We start from the raw sequence: 23,072 nt of genomic DNA on the forward strand, positions 1-23,072 counted from the left end.
AAGGAACAATTAATTTTATTTATTTTTATTGTACATAATTTTGCATACAAGGCCAGCCTCTGCCTGTTCTCATATAAATGAATGTTTTAGGAATTAATGAGCCACTATTTCTTTAGTATAAAAATGTATCTATCTGACAAATTTCAACTTATTCTACTATGAAGAGAGAGAATCCAGACAAATGCCTCATAATGTATGGTCTATGAGTATATGTAATTAATTTCTAAAATATAAAACTCAACAAAAGGTTAGACCAGGACAGATCCTATAGAAACTGTAAAGTAGGACTGTGTCTCCCAGCTGGTGCTCAGATTCTCCTGCACGGTCTGTCCTGCCTGTTCTCCCATTCTTTTTCACAACAGTCTCCTAAAAATAAATAAATATGAGCAAGTCACCTAAAGTACAAAAAACATTTGCATAAGTAAGATAAAGCGAGAGTGAAAACATCCTGGCTATAGTCACTAAGTCCACACATCCTAAAGACTAGCCTTGTCTTCAGCGTCTTAAAGTGCATTGTTACCCAATATGGGATTGCTTAGCTGAATGCGTGAGCTGTGAAAAACTAATAAAACCAAAAAGTTTCTGAGCAAGCAATGACTAAAAAGTAATTCAAACCTCTGATAATGAATCAGAATTGGAGGAATTCACTTCACCTTTGGTTCTGAGAATGGAACCCCAGCCCTTCATACTGCACAAGCTAGCATACTGTGCAATGCTAATGAATGCTGCCTGAAATGCCTTGTCTCAGACTGCAGATGCTGTACGTTACAACCTGCAGAACTTGTGCTCTGCTCCAAAGAAAGGCAACAGCTTAACTACAGGAACAAAGACTTCCAACAGTTTCCTACCACCATTCCTCAGCAGACATTAGAATATTAATGTGTCTTTGTGTCATATAGTGTTAGGATGCTTCATTTTTAAAACTGCTTTGTTCAGTTGCTAACTTCATTTTCATAAATATTAATAAAGTTTGTCTTGAGACTAGGCCAAAAATTCCAGCTATTTCTCTAAAGGCCCTAAATATACTTCTGCCATTTTGTGTTACATATTTATGTGTAGTGGTGTTCTAAGCATTGACAATAATAAAATCACAGTATCAACCAACACTGAAAAATGCTAGATTCTCTGCACCCTGAAATACTGAATATCAGCTAAGATTTAGTTCCTTATACAAAAATACACAAGCCCAGATATCTTGTTAGTATGTATGTTTGATCTCATCTTTAATAGTCAAATTTTATGTATACCAAAGAACTGTTTGAAATACTTTTTATAATTATCAGTACAGTTTATTTATCTACCGAATTTGCATATACTCATACCTAACATCATATAAAAATTCCTCAGATGAAGATGGGCTACAAGAACAAAAGGCATAAGAATCCCTGATCTAATATGCAACACAAATGATTCAGCCAGGGCATCAGTAATGAGGGCCTTTTCAATATGCAATTTTAAAGTTCATAAGGCCTAGCTTTAAAATACTGAAAATCTTTGTTATGCCCATAATATTCTTCTCTGTCTGAGAAACTCTGACACAAACAAAGGCAAGCTGTACCCTCAGTGTTCATTAGACATCCAGTCTGTGAGAAATTAATAGGAGAAAAGGAAAGCCAACCTCTGTTTAAGCTATGTCAATTAAGGGTGTGGGCCCAAATCTTCCATATATCATTAAATAAAAGGGCAAGTTGTCTCTGGCTCACTTCTCAGAGAACCTTTCTTTCTTCTCTATGGTCTCTTAACAGGTATTGGGTGGAAAACGTAAATTCACTGCCCCAAGAGGAGAGAGTGAGGGAGGGACTCCATTTCTAGAAACAAACCTGTCCGTTAGGATATCATATAGATGAGCACAGTAGTACATGAGCTTTAAGTCCAGCAATCAGGAAGCAGAAGCTGGAAGATCTCTATGAGTTTGAAGGCCAGCCTAGTCTACATAGTAAGTTCTAGGCTAGCCAGAGCTGGATAGTAAGACCCTGTCTCAAAAATAAAGAAAGAAAGAAAGAAAGAAAGAAAGAAAGAAAGAAAGAAAGAAAGAAAGAAAGGAAGGAAGGAAGGAAGGAAGAAAGAAAGAAATATGTCAAATGGACTCAGGCTTTTAAGGGTTTTGGATATTAGGAAGTAACTAAACTTGCCCGTGAATTAATTCAGGAACAAAGAAAATGAAAGATGAAGGGCAGAAAGCAAGCCCTTAGCCGCAATAGTTTCCTTTAGAGAGAAAACTCAGCCAGTAAAGTGCTTGCTACACAAGCACAGGACCTGCATTCAGATCTCTGGAACCCACATAAAATCCAGGCATGACTGCATATACTGGAGTTGCATGTACTATGCTAGGGAAAAGATGGCCTAGTTGATAGTCTAGTTGAAACAGTAAGTTCCAGTTCAGTGAGAGACCCTGTCTCAAAAATATAAAGTACAGAGCAAGAGAAGATGACTGACATTGACCTCTGGTCTACACACACACTCCCCTCCCCCATCTCTCAGAAGGGAGATCTCTCAAAGCTCCATATCTCAATTTCATCATTTTAGCTATCCACCAGCAAATCCAAGCTGACCATGGTTGCTAGAAGATCAATTTTCACTTCTTACTAATTTCTTACAGGGAGGATGTCTAATGCCTAACAGCAAAGTAACTCGCTGATTCTTGACAAGTCACATGATATCAACAGATCCAAGAAAAGGCATTTGACAAAAGCAAAATTTACTCTTGATAATCATCAGAAAGCTAGGAACAGAGGAGAACCTCCTTCAAATTGTTAAAGAATATTTACAAAAATATACAAAGACTTCATAAGGTTAAATTCATGTGTGTATGTGAATAATAATTAAAGAGGTCATAAATGTAAGGGGGAGTTGGAGAGCCCAATGAGGGGGAGATGATGTAAATATAGTACACATATATAAAATTTTAAATGTTTTAATTATATAAAAAATATGTGTAACCTATTCCTCAAAGAAAGGTTAACAAGGAAAAGGCAAGGATGTCTATCTTCTCTGACACTTCTATTAAGTACCATGAAATCCTAGATACTACAAGACAACAAGACAAGAAAAAGTACAGAGATGAATAGCTGTGTAAAAGTAAAGGTCTGCCTTCTTAGATGGCAGATTATCTGTATAAAACATATCAAAGAATAAACAAAAGTAAAAAGCCTTCTTTTTTAGAAGTCCCCTAGAAAGTCAGTCTCACCAATGAACAAGAGACCAAGTGTATTAGGACACTACAAGAAATGACAGATGAATTAGTATTAGAGGATGCAGTGTGCAGGAGGTCCTGGGCTCAAGCCCCAGCACCACAAATAACCAAACAAAGAATACAAAGCTAATGTATAAAAGCCAACTCCTTTGCAACATAGCATCACAAACCCTTCAAAACTTTTTTTGGTAAGAACAAAGATCTAAGTAACTAAAGAGATGTTTTCATGTTCATGCAGATTCACTACTATTAAGATCTCAATTCTTCCCAATTTAATTATAGAATGTGTAATCCCAATGAGAATCCTAGCAAGTTTCTTTGTGGATAATAACACACTCCTCCTAAGGATATGGAAAGAATAGCCAGAATTGCCAAAAATCCTAAAGAATAAAGTTGGAAGACCAATATGGGATTTCAACACATTCCATCAGGTTGAAATAATCAATATTACATAGAACTACTGAAAGCATAGACAAACAGATCAATGGAACAGAGATGCCAATAAACTGACCCTCACAAATGAGGTCAAGTAATCATTGATAAGGTAGCAAAGCAACACAATGAAATATTATTTTTCAATAAATCATGCTAGAATAATTGGATATTCACATGCAAGAAATCTAGCCAATAAGCATTGTGCCTCTCACATTTCACAGTAGATCACAGTCCTGAGTGTAAATCACAAAGTTATAAACTTCTGCAAGATACTCACAGGCTGCCACTGTGCTTAAACTGTGAGCCATAAAAGACCTGTGTTCTCACTGTTCTGGACACCAGATATCCAAAGTGATGTGGGAGTGTCATATATCAATCTGTCGATTTCATTGGTTAAGCAATAAAGAAACTCCTTGGCCCTGATAGGTTAAAACATAGGTGGGAGGAGTAATCAGAACAGGATGCTGGGAGGAAGAGGAAGTGAGCTCAGACTCGACAGCTCTGCTCTCTGGAGCAGAGGCCCTGCTTCGCTCTCCTGGGCATACGCGATGAAGCTCCGACCCAGGATGGATGTAGGCTAAAATCTTCCCGGTAAGCGCACCTTGGGGTGCTACAAACAATTATTAGAAATGGGCTAGTCCAGGTATGAGAGTTAGCCAAGAAGAGGCTAGATAGAAATGGGCCAAGCAGTGTTTAAATGAATACAGTTTGTGTGTTGTTATTTCGGGGCATAAGCTAACAGGCGGCCGGGGTGCTGGGGACGCAGCCCCACAGTACTTATTACAACACCAGAGGGCATGCTCTCTGCAAGTTCAACACAAAGATGCGTCCCTGTTTCTTATTCCTCTTTGCTGGATCCCAGCAATCCTTGGGTAGCATACTTCAACTTGTTGACACAATTAAAACCACAAAATCCTGCCTTCCTACCTCCCAAAGTCACAAATACTTACCTAGAGCTTTTAAAACACCCCATGTCAACATTTCCAGGAGTCCTGACTGATCCTAATCATCCAATCTGTTTCCGACTTGCAGAATACTGAAGTCTGACAACCTTTATTCTTCTCCCCAGGATACAGCAGTGCCTAAAAAGGTCTCTGTAGTGGTAACAGTGAAGCTTAAGAAGTGGTGGGACTAGAGAGCAGCTAGGGCAGCCAACAGCTGCAGAAGACACAAAGGAACACAAGGGCTATGGATCCATGAGTCACTCGCCTCCTAATCTCTTCAGGAACAGTCAGGTGGCTGGCCTACTTTTGCTATGCCCAGCTAGAAATCACAGTAGGAAAGGCAAAGGTCTTCCAGTGCTTGCTCCTCATGAGTCCCTTGGCATTAAACAACTATACTCAACAGCAGACAGCCTGAAGCTACAGCAGTCTAGTGTCAGAAGGAAAACTTTGGGCAGGTGCTGGGACTCTTGGCCTTATGGTGACAAGCACAGCTTTTGTGTGGGTCTGGGAAGTCAAAATTTTCTGGTTCTTGATAGTGGCTAGTGTTATAGTGCCAAGGCCTAGGGTGTCTTAAGACCCTTGGGCCATGTATTAGTCAAGGTTCTCTAAAGGAACAGAACTGAAAAAGTGTTAGCATTAGGGTTGCTTATAGCCTATGGTTTGAGCGGTCTAACTACAGGTGTCTTCCAAGGATCTTGTATTCATTCGTTCCATGAAACTGGATGTCTCCAGAGTCCCAGTCTGGTGCTGGAGTCCTTTAATGCTGCTAGGATTCAGTCTACATTAGAATGCTGAGAAGTAGTTCTAACACCACTGCCACTGCTTTGCTACTTCTGTTTTTTGGGTCACTCTTGCAACTCCACTGTTGCTGCTGCCAAGGCTTCCAGCAGTTCCCACAGCTATCTCCTGCAGTTGTTAGATCCTCAGTCTCTCACTTCTGTGGCTCAGTCTGTCCATCATTCTCTACTGTGCGGCTGCTTCTTCAGTGATTGCACCACTTTGAAGTTTAGGCTGCCAACTGCTCCAAGCAGAAGCCACTCAGCAGTTTTCACCGCCTTTTCTGTGTTTCTTTTTGTTATTGTTGTTGCTGTGGGTTGCCTTAAGATTTATTTTCATGTTACGTATATGAATGTTTCTCTTGAATGTAAATATGTGCACTTTATATGTGGTTAGTGCCTGCAAGGGCCTGTAAAGGGTGCTGGATCCCCTGGAACTAGAATTACAGGTGGTTTTAAGCTGTCATGTGGGTACTGAGAGCTGAACCTGAAGTTCTCTGCAAGGGCAAATGTGCTCTTAACTGCTGAGTCATCCCTTCAATCCCGTAATGGTCTGTTCTTCAAATAATCTCACATTGTTCAGGATAGCCTCAAACTCAACTAAGTTAACCCAGGCTGTCCTTGAATTACTGAACCATCTGCCAACTGTTAGAATTATAGGCATGCATAACTGTATTTGCCTGGCCTTTTCTTTACATTAACAGCACAGTACACTCTAGCAATGGATTTCAAACAAAGACAAAAAAGGTTCACTTGAGCAAAGCCTCTTATTGAGCCCAAATGTTGCCAATACCAAGAAAATAGCAAAGAAGGTGTCAACAAGTCACCTCACAAAACTGTCCTGTTTGGTTACACAGCCATAAAACAGCTGTGTGCATCAATTTGATCATAACACTGTAGATTTTATTGGATTGGTGTCTTGCTTTTGTTCCAATCAAGAAATGTACCCTAATCTGGCCTACATGGTTTTACAGGAATGCCAGTGAAAGCCATTTGAAATAACCATGGTTGAGGCTGCACCTTTGGGACTTGGAGCAAACAGTTGTGATCATTATGTAAGCTCCTCAATATGATGCTGGAATAGGATAATTCACCTACTTCTGCTTAACGTTCACTGTACAAGGCAGGCAGCGCACCAGAAAAGAGTCAGACAGCTATCCACTAAGCAGCAGACTGTCCCATTCCCCCCACAAATGGAGTGCCATTATTGAGTAGTAAGACAGCGCACTGGGTAAAGGCAGATACCATGTAAGCCCAGCTACCTGAGTTCAATCCACAGAAACCATGTAAAAGCTAAGAAGAAAACCAACTATAGCCATTCGCTGAGTGCCATGACATGCATTCAAGCCCATACACATAAGAATATAAAGCTTTAAAATGTATTAACATTAGCCACTTCTAACAGTACTTTAACAATCATCAACTCTTACTCAGTCGCAAGAAGGTGAGTCTTCCTAATCTACCCCAAAGCCACACTTTGATCCTGTTTCTAAATCATATTTTCCTGGATAGGTTGACAAATTTTCAAGCCATTTTGATTTTTGCTTAGGCAGTCTCTCTTCAACTTAGTTCCTCCTGCTCTGCACTTTAATTATAAGCAACAAAGGTAAATTATGGTCCCAAAATACCTGCTTTAAAATGTCCTCAGTCAAATGTGCAAACTCATTTTTTACACGATCTTTCACCCAGCTGCAGAGCGCATCCAGGTCAGTTTCTGACACTCTTAAAAAGGACAACCTTCCTCAGTGCCTGTAACTGTAGTTATCACTCCTTTAAGATCTCATAAGAAAAACCTTTGGTAGCAGCATTGTTTGTCATAGAACCTGGAAACAACCTAAATGCCCCTTGACCAACGAATGGATAAGGAAAATGTGGTATATTTGCACAATGGAGTACTACACAGCAGAAAAAAATAATGACATCTTGAAATTTGCAGGCAAATGGATGGAGCTAGACAACATCATACTGAGTGAGGTGACCCAGACCCAGAAAGAAATTATCATATGTACTCACTCATAAGTGGCTTTTAGACATAAAGCAAAGAGAAGCAGCCTACAAATCACAACCCCAGAGAACCAGAACAATGAGGACTCTAAGAGAGACATACATGGATCTAATCTACATGGGAAGTAGAAAAAGACAAGATCTCCTGAGTAAATTGTGAGCATGGGGACCATGGGAGAGTGTTGAAGGGGAGGGGAGAGGGAAGCAGGGGAGCAGAGAAAAATGCATAGCTCAAGAATAAAATCAATTTAAAAAGTGTGTGTCGGGGGGGAATCTTTAAAGTCCATGTCTCAAAGACAATTCTGTTCAGGGTGATACACGCATTCTCTAAAACAAGCATATGATCGCACAATCCCTTCTCATGGGAGCCTTTCTCCAGAATCACACCCAAGTCTTGTTAAACTTTAGAGAACTTTTGTCGTGTGTCTCAACACTCTTCCTGGGTCTACCAACCAGTTGTTAACCAATTTCAAAATCTGTACTAGGAAGATTAGATTCCAGGGCTTCCAAAACAAAATACTATACCGCAAACTGGATAGCCTTTTTTAAAAATTATAAATGTATTATCTCACAGATGTGGAAACAGAAGAATGAAGTTCAAGTGTCAGCAAAGCTATCGTTCCCTCAGAGAGCTTGAAGGAAGGGCCTTCCTTTCTTCTGGTGCCTTCTGTCCACCAGCAGTCCTTGGCGTCCTTGGCATTCTTGGCGTCCTTGGCATTCTTGGCGTCCTTGGCATCCTTGGCGTCCTTGGCGTCCTTGGTTTGTAGGCACAGCACTCTCATTTCTGTCTCTACCGTCCTATCACACTCTCCCTGTGTGCCTATGTTCAAAGTTCTTTTGTCCTACAAGAACATGAGTTATCGGCTGGGGCTCGAGTTTCATTTACTCATTTCTGCAAAGGCCTTATTTCTAAATAAGGCCACAGCATCAAGTGCCAGGGTTAGAACTTTAAAGTATCCTTTGGGAAGTCAAAACTTCAAAATAAGACAATTACAAATATAAAATCTAGGGAATCTAAGTTTTGGGAGCTAATATTTTAAAAATTCATTTTACATTATAACCAAGGTTCTCTGTCCTACCCCTCGTACCATCCCACCTCGCTCCACGTCCACCCTCACCTACTCCTCCCAAGAGATAAGAGCTCCCATGCGGAGTCAACACAGTTTGGCACATCTAATTTGGGGCAGGACCAAGCCCTCCCCTCTGCATTAAGTCTGAGAATGGCACTCCCTCAATAGGGAATGGGCTCTAACAAGCTAGCTCCTGCACCAGGGATAAACCTGGTCCTACTTCCTGGAGCCCCTCAGATAATCCAAGCTTCACAACTGACTCCCACATATGGAGAGCCTAGTTTGGACCTCCAGAGACTCCACAGATGTCCACCTAGAGTTCATGAGTTTGCATGAACAGCTCTCTGTAGATTTCTCCATCATGATCTTGATATCACTTGTTCATGTATCCGCTCCTCCCTCTCTTTGACTAGATCCCTGAAGTTCGGCCTGGTGCTTGGTTGTGGATCTTTGCATCTTGTTCCATCAATTACTGGAAAAATGTTCTAGCTTCTCTGGAGCTGTGGACTGTAGTCTGGTTATCCTTTAATTTGTTTTATATCATCTGTCCACTTAAGAGTACATACTGTGTTTGTCTCTCTGAGTCTGGGTTACCTCACTCAGGATTTTTTTTTTCTAGTTCCATACATTTGCCTACAACTTTCATGATACTGTTTTTTTATAGCCGAGTAATAATTCATTGTGTAAATATACCCAATTTTCTTTATTCATTCTTCAGTTGAGGGGAATCTACACCATTTTTAGGTTCTGGTTATTAGGAATAATGCTGTTATGAATATTGTTGAGCAAGTATCCTTGTGGTGTGATTGAGTATCCCTTGGGTATATGCTCAACAGTGATATTGCTGGGTTTTGAGGTAGACTGATTCCAATTTTCTGAGACTACTGATTTTCTGAATGACTGTATAAGACTGCACTCGCACCGGCAGTGGAGGAGTGTTCCCTTACCTTCATGTCCTCTCTAACATAAGCTGTCCTCAATATTTTTGATCATAGCCATCCTAACAGGTATAAGACAGTATTTCAGAGTTGTTTTGATTTGCATTTCACTTATCTTGAGCAATTCCCTAAATGTCTTTCAGCCATTTGAGTTTCTTCTGTTGAGAATTCTCTGTTTAGCTTGCCACCCCCATTTTTAATGAATTATTTGGTATTTTGGTTTCTAAGTTTCTTGAGTTCCTTATATATTTTATATACTTTAAATATATTTTTATATTATTTTTTAGAGGCTGGAGAGGTGGCTCAGAGGTTAAGAACCCTGGTAATTAATTATTTTGTTGCTGTTTTTCTTATAGTTGCTACATTCATTTGCTTGTTTGCTTAGTTTTTGAGACAAAGCCTCACTACATACACTTTGATGCCCTGGGAGTCCACATGCAGAACAGATTGGCATTAAACTGTGGTGATCTCCTTTAGAACTCTCCCAAAGTGTGAGATTATAGACATTGCCACCAAACTCAGCTGGCAATAAGTTTTTCTACTTTATTAAAAAATAAAAAAACTGTGTTTTGCAAAAGACATTATTGAGAATAAAAAGACAAAAATACCTGAAGAAAATATTTACAAATCAGATACCTGATCATTTATAATCCAAAATAGAGAACTTTAAACATTCAGCAAGAAAACAAACCAATCTAAAATAAATAAATGAACTGATAACTCACCAAAGAAATAAACAGATAAGTAATCATGTAAAAATATGTTTCACATTCAACATTATTAGAAAATTACTAATCAAAACCAGATACTCTTTTTATCTGTTATTTGTTATAGTGGCTAATTAACAATACCAAATACTAGTGAGAATGGGGACCATCAGAACAAGAAATTGCTGGTGGGCAGGGAATATGGTGTAGCCACTGTAACAGCTTTACCATATCCTTACAGAGCTAAACACAGTATTAGCTAGTTACCTTGAGATTCAACAATTGTTCAATGGAGTACTCAATATTTGTAGTTATTTTATCAAATTCTATCAAAAACTAGAAGTAAATAAGATATACTTCAGTATTTGAATGGATACACTGTGATATGCCCATCAACAGAATATTACTGACTAACAAACAAACGAGCTTTCAGGCCATATAAGATATGGAGCACTTGTAATAAATGTTAGTAGGGAAAGAAACAAATTGGCATAAGCTACATACTAGATGATTCCAACTAGGGAACACCTTAGAAACAGGGCAGCTGTAAAAAGGAGGACCAGATGCTTGGAGGACAGGAGTTTGGAAGAGTAAATACAAGAATGAATCAATAGAGTGGCAGGGGGTTTTAAAGAAATAATACTGTAAGTGGAGAAAGACGATATATTTTTCAAATTCTAGAGAAATGTGCCATACAAAGAGTAAACCACAGTGCCAAGTAGAACCTTTTGCTGGAGATAATGCACAATGATTCAATTAGCAGTAAAAGACAGCAACAGGAGCACGCGAGGGATGAAGAAGCACACGAGCATTCTGTGTTGTTGCTCAGCTTTCCTATACATCTCAAACTCCTTTTAAAAGCCTAAACATGTTTGAACAAAAGAGACTAAAAATTTTATGATAACTAAAGCACAAATAATAATTATACTGTGGAATTTATAACATCTATACAATAAAATGTATAATAATTACAGCCCGATATATGTGTGAGATGCCACATATTATTTAGAACATTTTATATTTAGAATACTAATATAAAATCATTACATTCTATGTAAAATGGGACATTATTAAATATAGACTGTGATCCAGGCAGTGGTGGCACACACCTTTAATCCCAGCACTCAGGAGGCAGAGGCAAGAGGATCTCTGTGAGTTCAAGACTAACCAGGTCTACAAAAGCTAGTTCCAGGACAGGCACCAAAGCTGCAGAAAAATCCTCCAAAGCGACAGAAAAATCCTGTCTTTAAAAACTGAAGAAAAAAAAAAGATTGTGATACACTGTAAGTCTATAACAACTACTGACAAAAAGAAGCAAGAAGAGGGGAAAAGCAGAAGAGGAAATGTAGCAGCTAATGTCAAGGAAAGATGCACAGGACTCATTAAAATATCCCTACTTAAATAAGGAGAGAATGAGAAAGAAAATAATAGGGTTAAAGAACAAATCAGACAAGCAAAATTGGCAAGACTGCAGTTAAGTATCCAGCCATATTAACCATTGCATTAAATGTTCATGATTGTATCATGCAAATCAAGAAGAAAGATTAATAAGATTGAGAAAGTCAAATTTAATTATATACAATCTGCAAGAAGTCTGCTTTAAATATAAAGTTGTTGATAAAAGAACGGGAAAAGATAATCCATGCTAACACTGGTAAAAAGAAAGGCAAATATAAGCAAGACACAAACTCCAATTTTTTAAAGTTCCATAAAGACATGCACTACCTAATAAAAACATAGAGCCACTCCACTGAGTGTTTATCAAAAGAACAATGCTTCAGAAGTCATAAAGGGTCTAGAGAGATGGCTCAACTGTTAAGAGTACTTGGTGCTCCTGCAGAGAACCTGGGTTCAGTTCCCAGCAACCACGTGGCAGCTCACAACTTTCTACAACTCTACTTCTAGGGGATCCACACCCTCTTCTGGCCTCCATGGGCACCAGGCATATGTGTGATACACATACATATATACTGTCATTCAGGCAATACTCATACATATAAAATGCATAAAAATAAACTTTAAGTCATTAAAAAAAGGAAAGGGAAAATCCCCATAGTGTAGGTGGAGACAAGCAAACAGAAAACTAATGAGGATGCAGAAGACACGAAAAATACTGTGAACTAATTTGACTAAGTTTCAAAAACACCTCACCCAACAAATAAATAAATATCACTTTTAAGTGGATAAGGAGCTTCCACAAAGTTAAGTCATAATTCTGGTCTCTACCTGCCCCCCAAAATCAAAAATCTTATGGAGAGGGGCTAGAGAGGTTCAGTGGTTAAGAGCACTGGCTGCTCTTGCAGAGGACCCGGGTTCAGTTCCTAGCACCTACATGTTGGCTCATAGCCATCTGTAATTCCAGTTCCAGGGGATCCAACACCCTCTTATGGCCTCCCTGGGTACCAGGTACACATGTGATGTGTGCACACGCATGCAAACACATGCACACACAAATATGTAATTATCATACACATAAAATACATAAATCTAACTTTAAAAGTCTTATGCTGAACTATAATATTGAAGTTAAAAAAGAAATTAAAACTAAAAGCCCTCAAATTAGAGGTAGTTTTAAAAAATTCATTTCTAAGAAAACTGTCATCTCAAATCAGTGATAAATGAAATAATGAATTATTTTAATTGAATATAAATAAAGATAAAACATCAAAAAAACTTTAGGCATGCATATGAAATGATGCTTCTAAATGTACAGTACTAGATTTACTAGTTTACATTGGAAAGTAACAATCTCAAGTTCATAATCATGTGTGGCCTAAGAATTTTTAAAAAGAAATGAAGCCCAAAGCAAACAAAAGAAAAAAATGAAATAAAGAGAGAAACCAGTAATGAAGCTGACAAATAAAAGAAACACCAATAATTTCAGAAATGTATCAAAAAAAATCAAGAAAAGCAATTATCTTCTAGACCAGCACTTTCCAGTAGGGCCTGGAATGTGGGTAAAGCATTCTGTAACTGCACAGCCCCAAACAATTACTTTTGACTATAACATACTTAAAATGAGGCCACTGTGACTGAGAAATTGCACTTTTATTTAATTCCATTTAAATGAATTACATCTAAATAGCTCTACAGCTGGTGACAACCTTGAGATACAATGTTGCACTTACACTACTGAAAGTAAGAATGATAGGGAGGGAAGTGACAGAGGGAGAGAGGGAAAGAGAACATGAAGAGGACAGGGAAAGGGTGAGGAAACGGTGACTTCACTAGAGGCCTTTCTAGTGTCACTAGACAATCAGCATACAGTAAAACAGCTATATTCCAGGTGTATAGCCCAGATAGCAAGGGCTATTTCCTCGAGAGAGCTGTACAGGGTCTGTGAAGGGTAATGACCCACAGCACACAATCATCACGGGCCTATGTGCTTTCCAACTGAACTCTATGAGACCTTGAGAAGACAATTTACACCAAATGCCCCACAGAGTAAAAGAGGAAACAATAACAAGTAATTTTATAAGACCACCATCAACCTTGATATCAAGATCAAAGACATATCTTTACAAACCAGTATCTATCAAGAATATAGATGCAAAAAGCATTCAATAAAATAACACCAATAGAATCAATATATTGTTCTATTCTTTCAGTTCTTTAATTTCCTTCATAAATATTTTATAGTCTCAAGCATTCAATTATTGCAGAACTTCATTAAATTTATCTGTAATTTCTTCATGACACTGCAAATGATAATATGTTTAAATTTTTAGCTGTTCACTGCCAGTATTGAAAAATGCGACTGATTTTTGTGGATTTCCTATCCTGTATCTTTGTTAAAGTTGCTGTTTAGTCTAGCTGCTTTTTTGTAGATTTCTTGGGATTGCCTATATAATTATGTCCACAAATATATTTTCATGTCTTTTTGAAAATCTGAATACTTTGTATCTTTCCACCTTTTTGCATTACCAAAAACTTATATCAATATTAGGCCCTCCATAATTTTCATTCTTCCACTCTCCTAGAACCAGCACAAGTCTGTATTGCTCAAAAGCAGTTTTATCATCCCATTTTCAAAAGACAACATTTCACTCTAAGTTCTAATGAGAATATCTGCAAATGTATTCCTTACTACTCCCATTTTAAGCTACTTAGTGCATCTCTAAGCATACAGAAGCACAAGATGCTTCACGTAAGGACTTATATCTGACCACTTGAGGACCTCCTTACAATGAATACAAACGGTGAAACATCCAGACCCCATGGTATTGGAGTGTCAACAGAAAAACATCTAAGCAAGGGAGAAAAAAGGTAGAAATCATTCTCACAGGGTCAACTAATGTTTGGGAAAGAAATCAAGACAGTACTTTCAACAAACAGTGTTGAAAAAAATTGGACCTCTCTATGCAAAATTATGGACTTCATCCAACTCTCATACTATGTACAGAAATGAACCAAACCTAAACCCATAAAGCTGCTGGGGAAATCAAGGGGAAGCAGAGTAGGATGACACAGACCTATCTGTAAATCCCAACACTTGAGAGGTGGAGGCTGGAAGACCAAGAGTTCAAGACCAGTCTGGACTACATAAGACTTGGTGTAAAACAACAACAACAAAGAAAACATCACCTAGGGGAGCTATGTAGGACACTGAATCGGATAAAACTCTCTGCTACACAAAGAACGCACCATGTTAAATGTGGCTTTACAGAAAAGTATTAAAACATAGATGTCATTAACATTAAGACAGTACACACACATACACCCGTGTGTATACACACAGACACACACACACACACACACACGACTGGGAAAAGATACTTAACAAAATGTTTACTGGGAAAGGAACGTGTACCCTATATATACTCAGGGACTATCTGAGCAGGCACATGACCAAAGGAATACAGATGGCAAATACACACATAGAAAGATTCTTGCCACATTTGGTCAACCGAAAAATGAAAAAAAAAATTCAGGAGATCCCATTACACAGTCACTGAATAGCCACACTCACACACAATGCAGAGTAGCTCTAGAGAGGGTGTGAAGCAAGTCACATTCATGCACTGCTACTGGGATCACTATTCATTGCACTTATTTTAATCTCTGTGTGTTGTGTGTATGTGGTGTGCGAAGGCCAGAAATAACACGAAATGTCTTTTTCAATCACTTTCCACATTCGTTTCTGAAACAGTCTCTCAGTCCACCTGAAGTTCACCTCACCAACTCAGCTGGACTGGTTGGCCAGCAAGCCCCATGATAATCATAAATAAAGTTTTCTTAGATTGCCAGTCTGATGTGCACACAAGAATTAGCTCAAGAGTTCTGAAAAATTCCAATGCCTGGCCACCCCAGAATAACAAAATCAATATTTATGAGACTGAGATCCCAACACTGGCTGTTTTTAAAGTTCCCTCGGGATACCCCAGGGTGAGCTCCAGTTTGAGAAGCTCTGAAGAAATCAATCTAGGCTTTGCAACTGTCTATGCCTAGACATAAAAATATATACAAGGTAACTTAACCCTCCCTCAGCCTCAGAATTGTCATCTAAATTACAGAGGGAATATACAATCTCCCAGAGGTGCTGTAAGATTGAGGTTATACATAAAGCTCCTGATACATGGTAATCTCTTTCCCAGGGTGAGCCTGAGAAACTGCCATTACTAAGTGTGAGAAATGCTAACTCACCCATCAATTCCCCATTTTCAGTCATTTCATTATTAGGTTGAATATTTGTATTAAAGAGGTCAGAAATGCTCATTTTTCACTTTCCGGATAACATGCCACCTGAAGCTATGTCTGTTTCAGAATTCTTCCTATGGAAGGAAACCTGGCTGACTATTGCTGTGGAACAATGGTTTTACCCTGTAAAGATTTGTTTAATAAAATGCTGATTGGCTAGTAGCCAGGCAGGAAGTATAGGTGGGCCGACCAGGCAAATAGAGGCAGAGCAATGAGAACAGGACAATTCTGGGAACAGGAAAGACACAGTCTGCAGCCTTCACCCAGGCACAGAGGAAGCAAAATGAGAATGCCCCTTGCTGATAACAGGTGCCAAGCCACTTGGCTAACACAGAAAAGAAATATGGTTAAGATATAGGATGTACGAGTTAATAAGAAGTCTGAGCTACTGGGCCAACCAGTTTATAATTAATGTAGACCTCTTGTGTATTTTTTGGAACTGAACAGCTGCAGGACTGGGCGGGACAGAAATCTCGGTCAACAGACTATGGCAGTGATCTTCAGAACCAGCAGCATAGGAGAGTCTCAAGGTTGCCAGGCAGTGGTGGCGCATGCCTTTAATCCCAGCACTTGGGAGGCAGAGGCAGGCTGGATCTCTGAGTTCAAGACCAGTCTGGTCTACAAGAGCTAGTTCCAGGACAGGTTCCAAAGCTACAGAGACACCCTGTCTCAAAAAACAAGCAAACAAAAAACAGTACCAATGTCCAGACTCTCTCCAAGCCAATTAAATTTGGGGTGGCACCAGAAAACTAATAGCTTTTAAAGTCGATTGAAAGGTGATTAGAAAGCAGAGTGAGAGCTGAAAAGCACTGGTTTGCGCACTAATGAGATCCCAGATGAACTGTGCATCTAAGTCACTCACAGGATTCTTTAAAAATTGATGGACTCCAGAACATTACTGTGACTTACTGACTCTGAATCTGTGAAAATGGAGCACACCATCCCGCAAATTCTGATACGGCTCTCACTACAGACTTTCTGGGTCACTACTCTGCTGCATACACTTACTGTCCCTGTCACTGTATACCAGCAAACATCATTTGGAATTTCCACTGGTTCCAAATGCCAAGCCTGTCCAGTTGCTTCCAAACATAGTAACCCTCCAGCCTTATAGATTTTTATCCAGGTCTCTTACGTGAAGCCAAATAGCCTACATCATTTCCCATGCACTGTACTGAGCACTGGCCATGTAGATCACTGATCTTTCCAACTAAATATCTTCAGTGGTCTGCCAGTTTGGGACCATAAAATCTGACTCACTCCCCAAGCTCTTTGTGGCAGGCAATCAATGTCAATGCTAAAGAATTGTACCTCGTTGATTACCTGCATAAATCCAGATGAAATATGCTGGTTTTTGGCATCTATTAGCAAACTCATATCTATTTATTTTACCTAAACAGACAACACAACCAGAAGCAAAGTAAGACGAAATAATACAGTGCCTAGACTCTAACTAAACGCAATGGCTAGATGATCTTAATGGAACCAATCAACCAGTAGGAATACCTCTCTGGTGTCATCACATTCGTCCTTAGATCTTTACAATAACTCATCAGACAACTCTTCGTATCATTCATTCCCACATCATGAATAAGAAGAAAAAAGAAAGACCGTAGTTAAATAATTTGCCCAAAGTCACACAACAGGTGGCAATTTAAGATATAGCCGATCTGGCTTTGGAAGTTATGGCCAAGCAGCTGAGATAAGTCTAAAGCAAAGCCAGGAACTGGAGCTCACTCCATATCAGCCACTATTATATTTGTATTTTAATACAGCCCATGTGGTCAGGGAGGGATAATAACCTATAAAACTGGTTTTCCCCTGGTGAGACTAGAGCTGTAGATTGTGTAACTGGGGGTAAATTAGATCCAATATGAAATGTAGCAATAAAAAGATCTTTTCACAAACACTTAATGATTGTCACTGTGACCATCTTCTGACCCAAAGCACAAGCAGCCGCGTGACAAAGCTAGATAATCCTAATCAATCAGGACCAGATGTCTAAGGCAGCTGCAAACTGCAAACTTGGTGAATCAGGTCTCACTGAAGAATGTGCCGAAAGAGAAGATCCTGTGTGGTTGTAAATGTCACCCCTCTTGGTCACATTTGTACAAATAGTAAAAGAAAACAAAATAAGAACTCAAACAGAAGTTATATTATAATGAATCAGATGCTATTCATGAATCTAAATAATTTAATCTTTGTAAAAACCTTCCCAATGTTGAATACACACAGAGAAAAATCATAAAACTATACCGGCTGGCCTCACAAATTCATGACTACACATAGGCCCTTAACACAGCGGAAATTCAATTCTGTCACCTCAGTTTCCTTTCCCACTCTCCAGAGGGCTCTGTTTCAGAGTGCCCGCCAGCAATGCTTTATCCCACATTGCCTGACTACCAACATGATCCGCACCTATTGCCTCAGTTTCCCTTCTAGCTGCTAGCTGGTTTTAAAATGCAGAACACAGTCTGCTGTAACTCTCCTCTCAAATTTTCTAGGATTCCCTCAGGCAAACTTCCTCTCTCTTGTCTGTATCGTTTCTCTCATCCTATGATCTCAATCACATTAGCATAGGGACAACTCATTTCTTTTATTTAAAAAAAAATCAATTTGACCAAAAGGTTCCTCTTTCTTATAGACTAAAGTTCTGTTTATTAAAATGATTAAAATCTTCACAGTTGTCAAGAACATTTGGGGGTAAATTCTGTTTCCATTTGGCCTTGGTTTCAATTTGGGGTTGAAACAATCTTGTCTCAGCCAATATCTTATACAACAGCATTCAACACAAGGACTACCAGTTTCCCCCTCCTTATTTATGTCATGCTCCACTCTTCTTTGTGGAACTCTCAATTTCACTCAGTTCTCTCTAGACACCCCAACCTTCACTAGCTCTTGAGGGTCCATGGCACCCTAGTCCTTCTAAACCTCCCTCGTCATCAGAGCCAGGTCTTAGAGACCCAGAGCGGCTACTTGCCAGTTCTATCAAAAGCATGCTCCTCAGCCGCACCCCAAACCTTCCTCTACCCTACAGCCAGGGTTGGCAGACCCACACCGGTCACCCCGAGCGGTCACCCCGAGGCTTGACCGAAGCCTACCCTCCCGCCCCCACGGTCAGGCTCACTCCACAGACCATGGGCCCCTCGGAGTCCAGCCTGTGCTCGAGGCCTCCGCGCATCCATGGCTCCTTTTCCTTCCTGAGAGGCAGAAGAAGGATGACCCCTCATGCCTGAGCGCCACCTGACCTGGCCCACCTCTCCCGGGCCCATCGGCCCGCGGCCCCAACCGCCTTCCAGGAGGTTCGCGCCAGAGCCTCGATGAGTCCAATCCCACAAGCCCCTACGAGCCTGCGCACTGCAGTCTCATTCAGCTAGTCTAAACCTGGTCGGGACGACCGTGCTTCCCCTGCTGGTTTTTCGCGGTACTGCAGTGCCCGCTGTAGTTCCCGGAATTAAATTCCCTGTAGTGTTTGCCTCTAGCCTGGGGGTTTTATTTCCTTCTGGCCACGCTTACAAAGACAGCTATTGTATAAGCATCCACACCTTCTGTGGGAGTAGTTTCTAAGCTGCCTACTGCGTCCCAAAGGGATGGGATGGGGAGTCCCTTTAGATATAAGATCTGAGCAAGGCAGACAGATTAGTGCAGGAGTCCCTCGTCTGTGCCAGAATAGGAAGTCAATTGACTACATCAGATGGAGCAGTTTCAGCTAGAGAGGTCACATTAGAGGAACTTCAAGGAGTAGACACTGCCTGAGAATGTGAAGCCAGACGTCTTCTGTCTTGACGAGAACATCTTTCCATTTGGTTCAGTTCCCTTGGAAACATGACAAGACGTGTGTGCTGCGCTTAGCCCTGGTTGCTCAAGAAGACAGCCTATCTGAGCTGCCGTGTAGCCGAATAGCAAGAGCTACCCTTTGACCTGGCACAGGGCAGTGAGTTTCCTGTTCCAGGCTCCAGGGCTGGAAGTATCCTCTCTTCGCTGACTTTTCTAAACCTGTCTTTTGCCGGCTCTCAGTAGTGGGAAGCATCTTGCAGGCCCTACTGTATTAAACAAAGTCATCATTTTGCCTCCAGAGACCAGGTCACCCCAAGAAATTTTCCAACTTTTGTCTCAGTTTTTAAAAAGGAGACCGAATTTTATGCGTGTGTGTTGAGCCTAGACAGACGGACGCATTCAGCTCCAGTGCCCGCCGGAGTTCTTCTATGCTCACAGACCTGTCTTGACTTTTTCTCCTAACAGCTAACCCAGTGCTCTGTGCTTGGTCCTTCTGAGAGAAAGTAGGGCTGGATCCCCTCGTGGAGCAGAAAATGATCCCAAAACAGAGGCCAAAAACCTGATTACTAAGGTCCTTCTTTTCCTTAACCCAGAACTTAACCTCACAGGGCTTCCAGCCACGCTTCCCAAACCCTTGCTTCCCAGTACAGGCCTGGGCCCACTCTCTAGTCTACCAGCCCAGGTCTCAGCTCTGCCTATGTTGGGTCATTCTTTCCCATCCCCTTTCAGCCTGGCAGACAAATGTCTCTATTGATCGGCCAGCTCTTCCTCAGTTACGATACCCTATTATTTTTGGTGTTAAAAAAATATACCCACGGCTGAGTACAGTAGACACCATCCATGGGAATACTTTTCAAGAAGCACCACAGATGCCTGAAATCACAGAAGGTACCAATCCCATCTATATTCTCCTCTCTACATACACATACACATAAATATCACAAAGCTTAATTTATAAATGAAGCCCAGTTAGGCATAGCTGACAATGTTCATAATAAAGTAGAACATTGTAAAGGTTTATCATAAAACTGTCATCATCACTATCACACTTACACTCTGTGGCCTTTATTAAATAAGAGTAATTAGAATAAAATATTGAGATAACATGACAGTCAATCGGAAAACAAAGAATGCTACTATCTGACCAGCGGGTGTGTAGCATTTGCTACATAGATGCTCTCAATGGAGGAATGGTTCACGGCTCAAACACGCACAGTGGGAGAGGCTGGGCTTCTACCATACTGGGAATTTTAATGCTAAGTCTATACATTATTTCGGGAGATTTTTGATTAATATTTTATCACAGTTGATCACAGGTAATTAAACTGTTAAAAAATCAAAACTGTAGATAGTGGGGAGCTTCTGTAATTTATGAAGAATGTCAATTATTTCTTATAGTTCTAGAAAATGAGAGGTCTAAAATCAGGGAGCCGGAACCTGCCAAGGGTCTTTGTGCTCTGTCCCCCAGAAAGGATAAGCACTCTTTCATTATCTGGCAGATGGCAAAAAGATAAAGAGGGAAAGGGAGCAAAACCTCCCATTTTATAGTGACATCAATCTTACTAACAAGGGCCAAGTCCCCAACCCAATTTCACTCAAATTCCAGCATGAGGGCTTGTGTTTTTGTTAAGGGATTTTGGTGTGTTGGTTTGTGATTGGGTGGGTGGGTTAGTTGGTAGGTTAGTGGGTGGGTTGGTAGGTTGGTAGGTTTGTTGGTTGATGGGTTGGTTGGTTGGTGGGTGAGTGAGTTGATTGGTTGGTTGGTTGGTGGATGGGTGGGTGGATGGGTTTGTTGGAGGGTGGGTAGGTTGGTGGGTTGGTTGGTTGCTTGGTTGGTTGCTTGGTTGGTTGGTTGCTTGCTTGCTTGCTTGGGAACAAATATGCAAGCCATAACACTGGGGATGTTGAGCTAGAAGACAGCAATGACCAGGCCAAGAAGGAAATACTGTCTCTGGAATCTTATAGACTTTGCCATAGTTGCCCCTAATTTGAGTACCCAGAATCTCTTTAGGGTGACCCCTAAGGACTAAGCAATGTCTACTGCCTGCTGAGGAGAGGTTCAGTCTCTCATTCCAAGTTATAGACTAGAAAGGACCCTAGTGAGTACCAAGAACCAGTGCCTCGGGATCATAACTTATTTTTATTTTGCCTTTTAAATAAAAGTTTAATTTAATATTCTTACATGCATATAGTTATGAATCTACCCTGTTTTCCTCTTTAGCAGTTTCTCCTTTATCCCTCCCATTCTTTTCCTTTCTAACTCTCTGTACTCACTCTTGCTTCTTGTTAATACCCACTGAGTCCACTCAGTGCCGCCTGTATGTACACAAGTGTAGAACCATACACTTGGGGCATGAGTAGTTTCTGACGCTCCCCATCCTTGAAGAAAACTGACTGCACTCCCCAACTCAGGCAACCATAAGTTGCTAAATAGCTCCTTTGGGAGTCTCATCTGTGCTGGGATTTTTGCTGCCTTGATCTTGTGCAGAACTTGTGTGTGCAGTCACAGCCTCCATGAGTTTATGTGTACAACTGCATTGTCATATCCAGAAAGTACTGTTTTGCTACAGGAATTTATTTCCTCTGAGTCTTGCCATATTTCCACCTTCCCTTCCCAGATGATCTCTAAGCCTTGGGGACAGGGAGTATGATACAGATGTCCCATTTAGACATGAGCATGCCACTGCTCCTTATTCTCTGCATGTGAAATTGTCATATACTACAGACATGACTTTCTCCCATGAGGACCGAGAGATACACCCTAATCTATTGTTATAAAGAAAAGAACTCAAGGATCAGTTTATTACTATACCAAAAACAAGAGAACTAGTTTCAGCTTGGATTTAAAGCCACAAGATGAAACATATGCCTGGCACCATTAGCTGGGCCAAAAGTCCATAGCTGGCAAAGTCACTTCTTCATAGTCTCAGGCTTAGTCTCAAGTTCAGAACTTTCCGTCAAGGCTTCCAGCCTGGAAAAGCAGATAATAAAAAATTAAAAATACTGACAGAAACCTAACCATGGTAATACATACCTCTAACCCCAGCATTCAAGAATCACAGGCAGAAGGATCAAGAGTTTGTAGCCGAGTTGAAGGGGTGGCTCAGCTGGTAAAGTACATGCCATAAAAGTGTGAGAACCCGAGTTCAGATCCCCAGAACCCAAGTAAAAAGCTGGGCACAGTGGCACGTGCCTGTAATGCGAATACTAGGAAAGGAGCTGTGGTAACAGGGAGATCGCTGAAGTTCATTCCAGCCAGCCTCACCCAGTAGATAAGCTTCAGATTTAGTGAGAGACCAATAATAGATGATGATGATGATGATGATGATGATGATGATGATGATGATGATAGATAGATAGATAGATAGATAAATGTAGATAAGCTTCAGATTTAGTGAGAGACCTAATAATAGATGATGATGATGATGATGATGATGATGATGATAGATAGATAGATAGATAGATAGATAGATAAATGTAGATAAGCTTCAGATTTAGTGAGAGACCTAAGAAATAAATAAACAAATAAAT

General features: G+C 40.3%; 1 protein-coding gene across 1 annotated transcript in view; it reads right to left on the minus strand.

The window, feature by feature from the left end:
• The window catches only part of Ptpn20 (protein tyrosine phosphatase non-receptor type 20), an 80,372-nt gene extending 72,238 nt beyond the window's left edge, over nt 1-8,134 (minus strand). Inside the window, exon 1 of the mRNA XM_050140658.1 lies at nt 8,017-8,134. Coding sequence (XP_049996615.1) covers nt 8,017-8,134 — 118 coding nt within the window. The remainder of the gene's footprint in view (nt 1-8,016) is intronic.
• Between the last annotated feature and the right edge of the window lie 14,938 nt (nt 8,135-23,072).

This window comes from Alexandromys fortis, unplaced genomic scaffold (genome assembly GCF_014885135.2).
Source record: "Alexandromys fortis isolate MF-2015 unplaced genomic scaffold, M_Fortis_MF-2015_v1.1 scaffold_46, whole genome shotgun sequence".
Classification (NCBI taxonomy): Eukaryota; Metazoa; Chordata; class Mammalia; order Rodentia; family Cricetidae; genus Alexandromys; species Alexandromys fortis.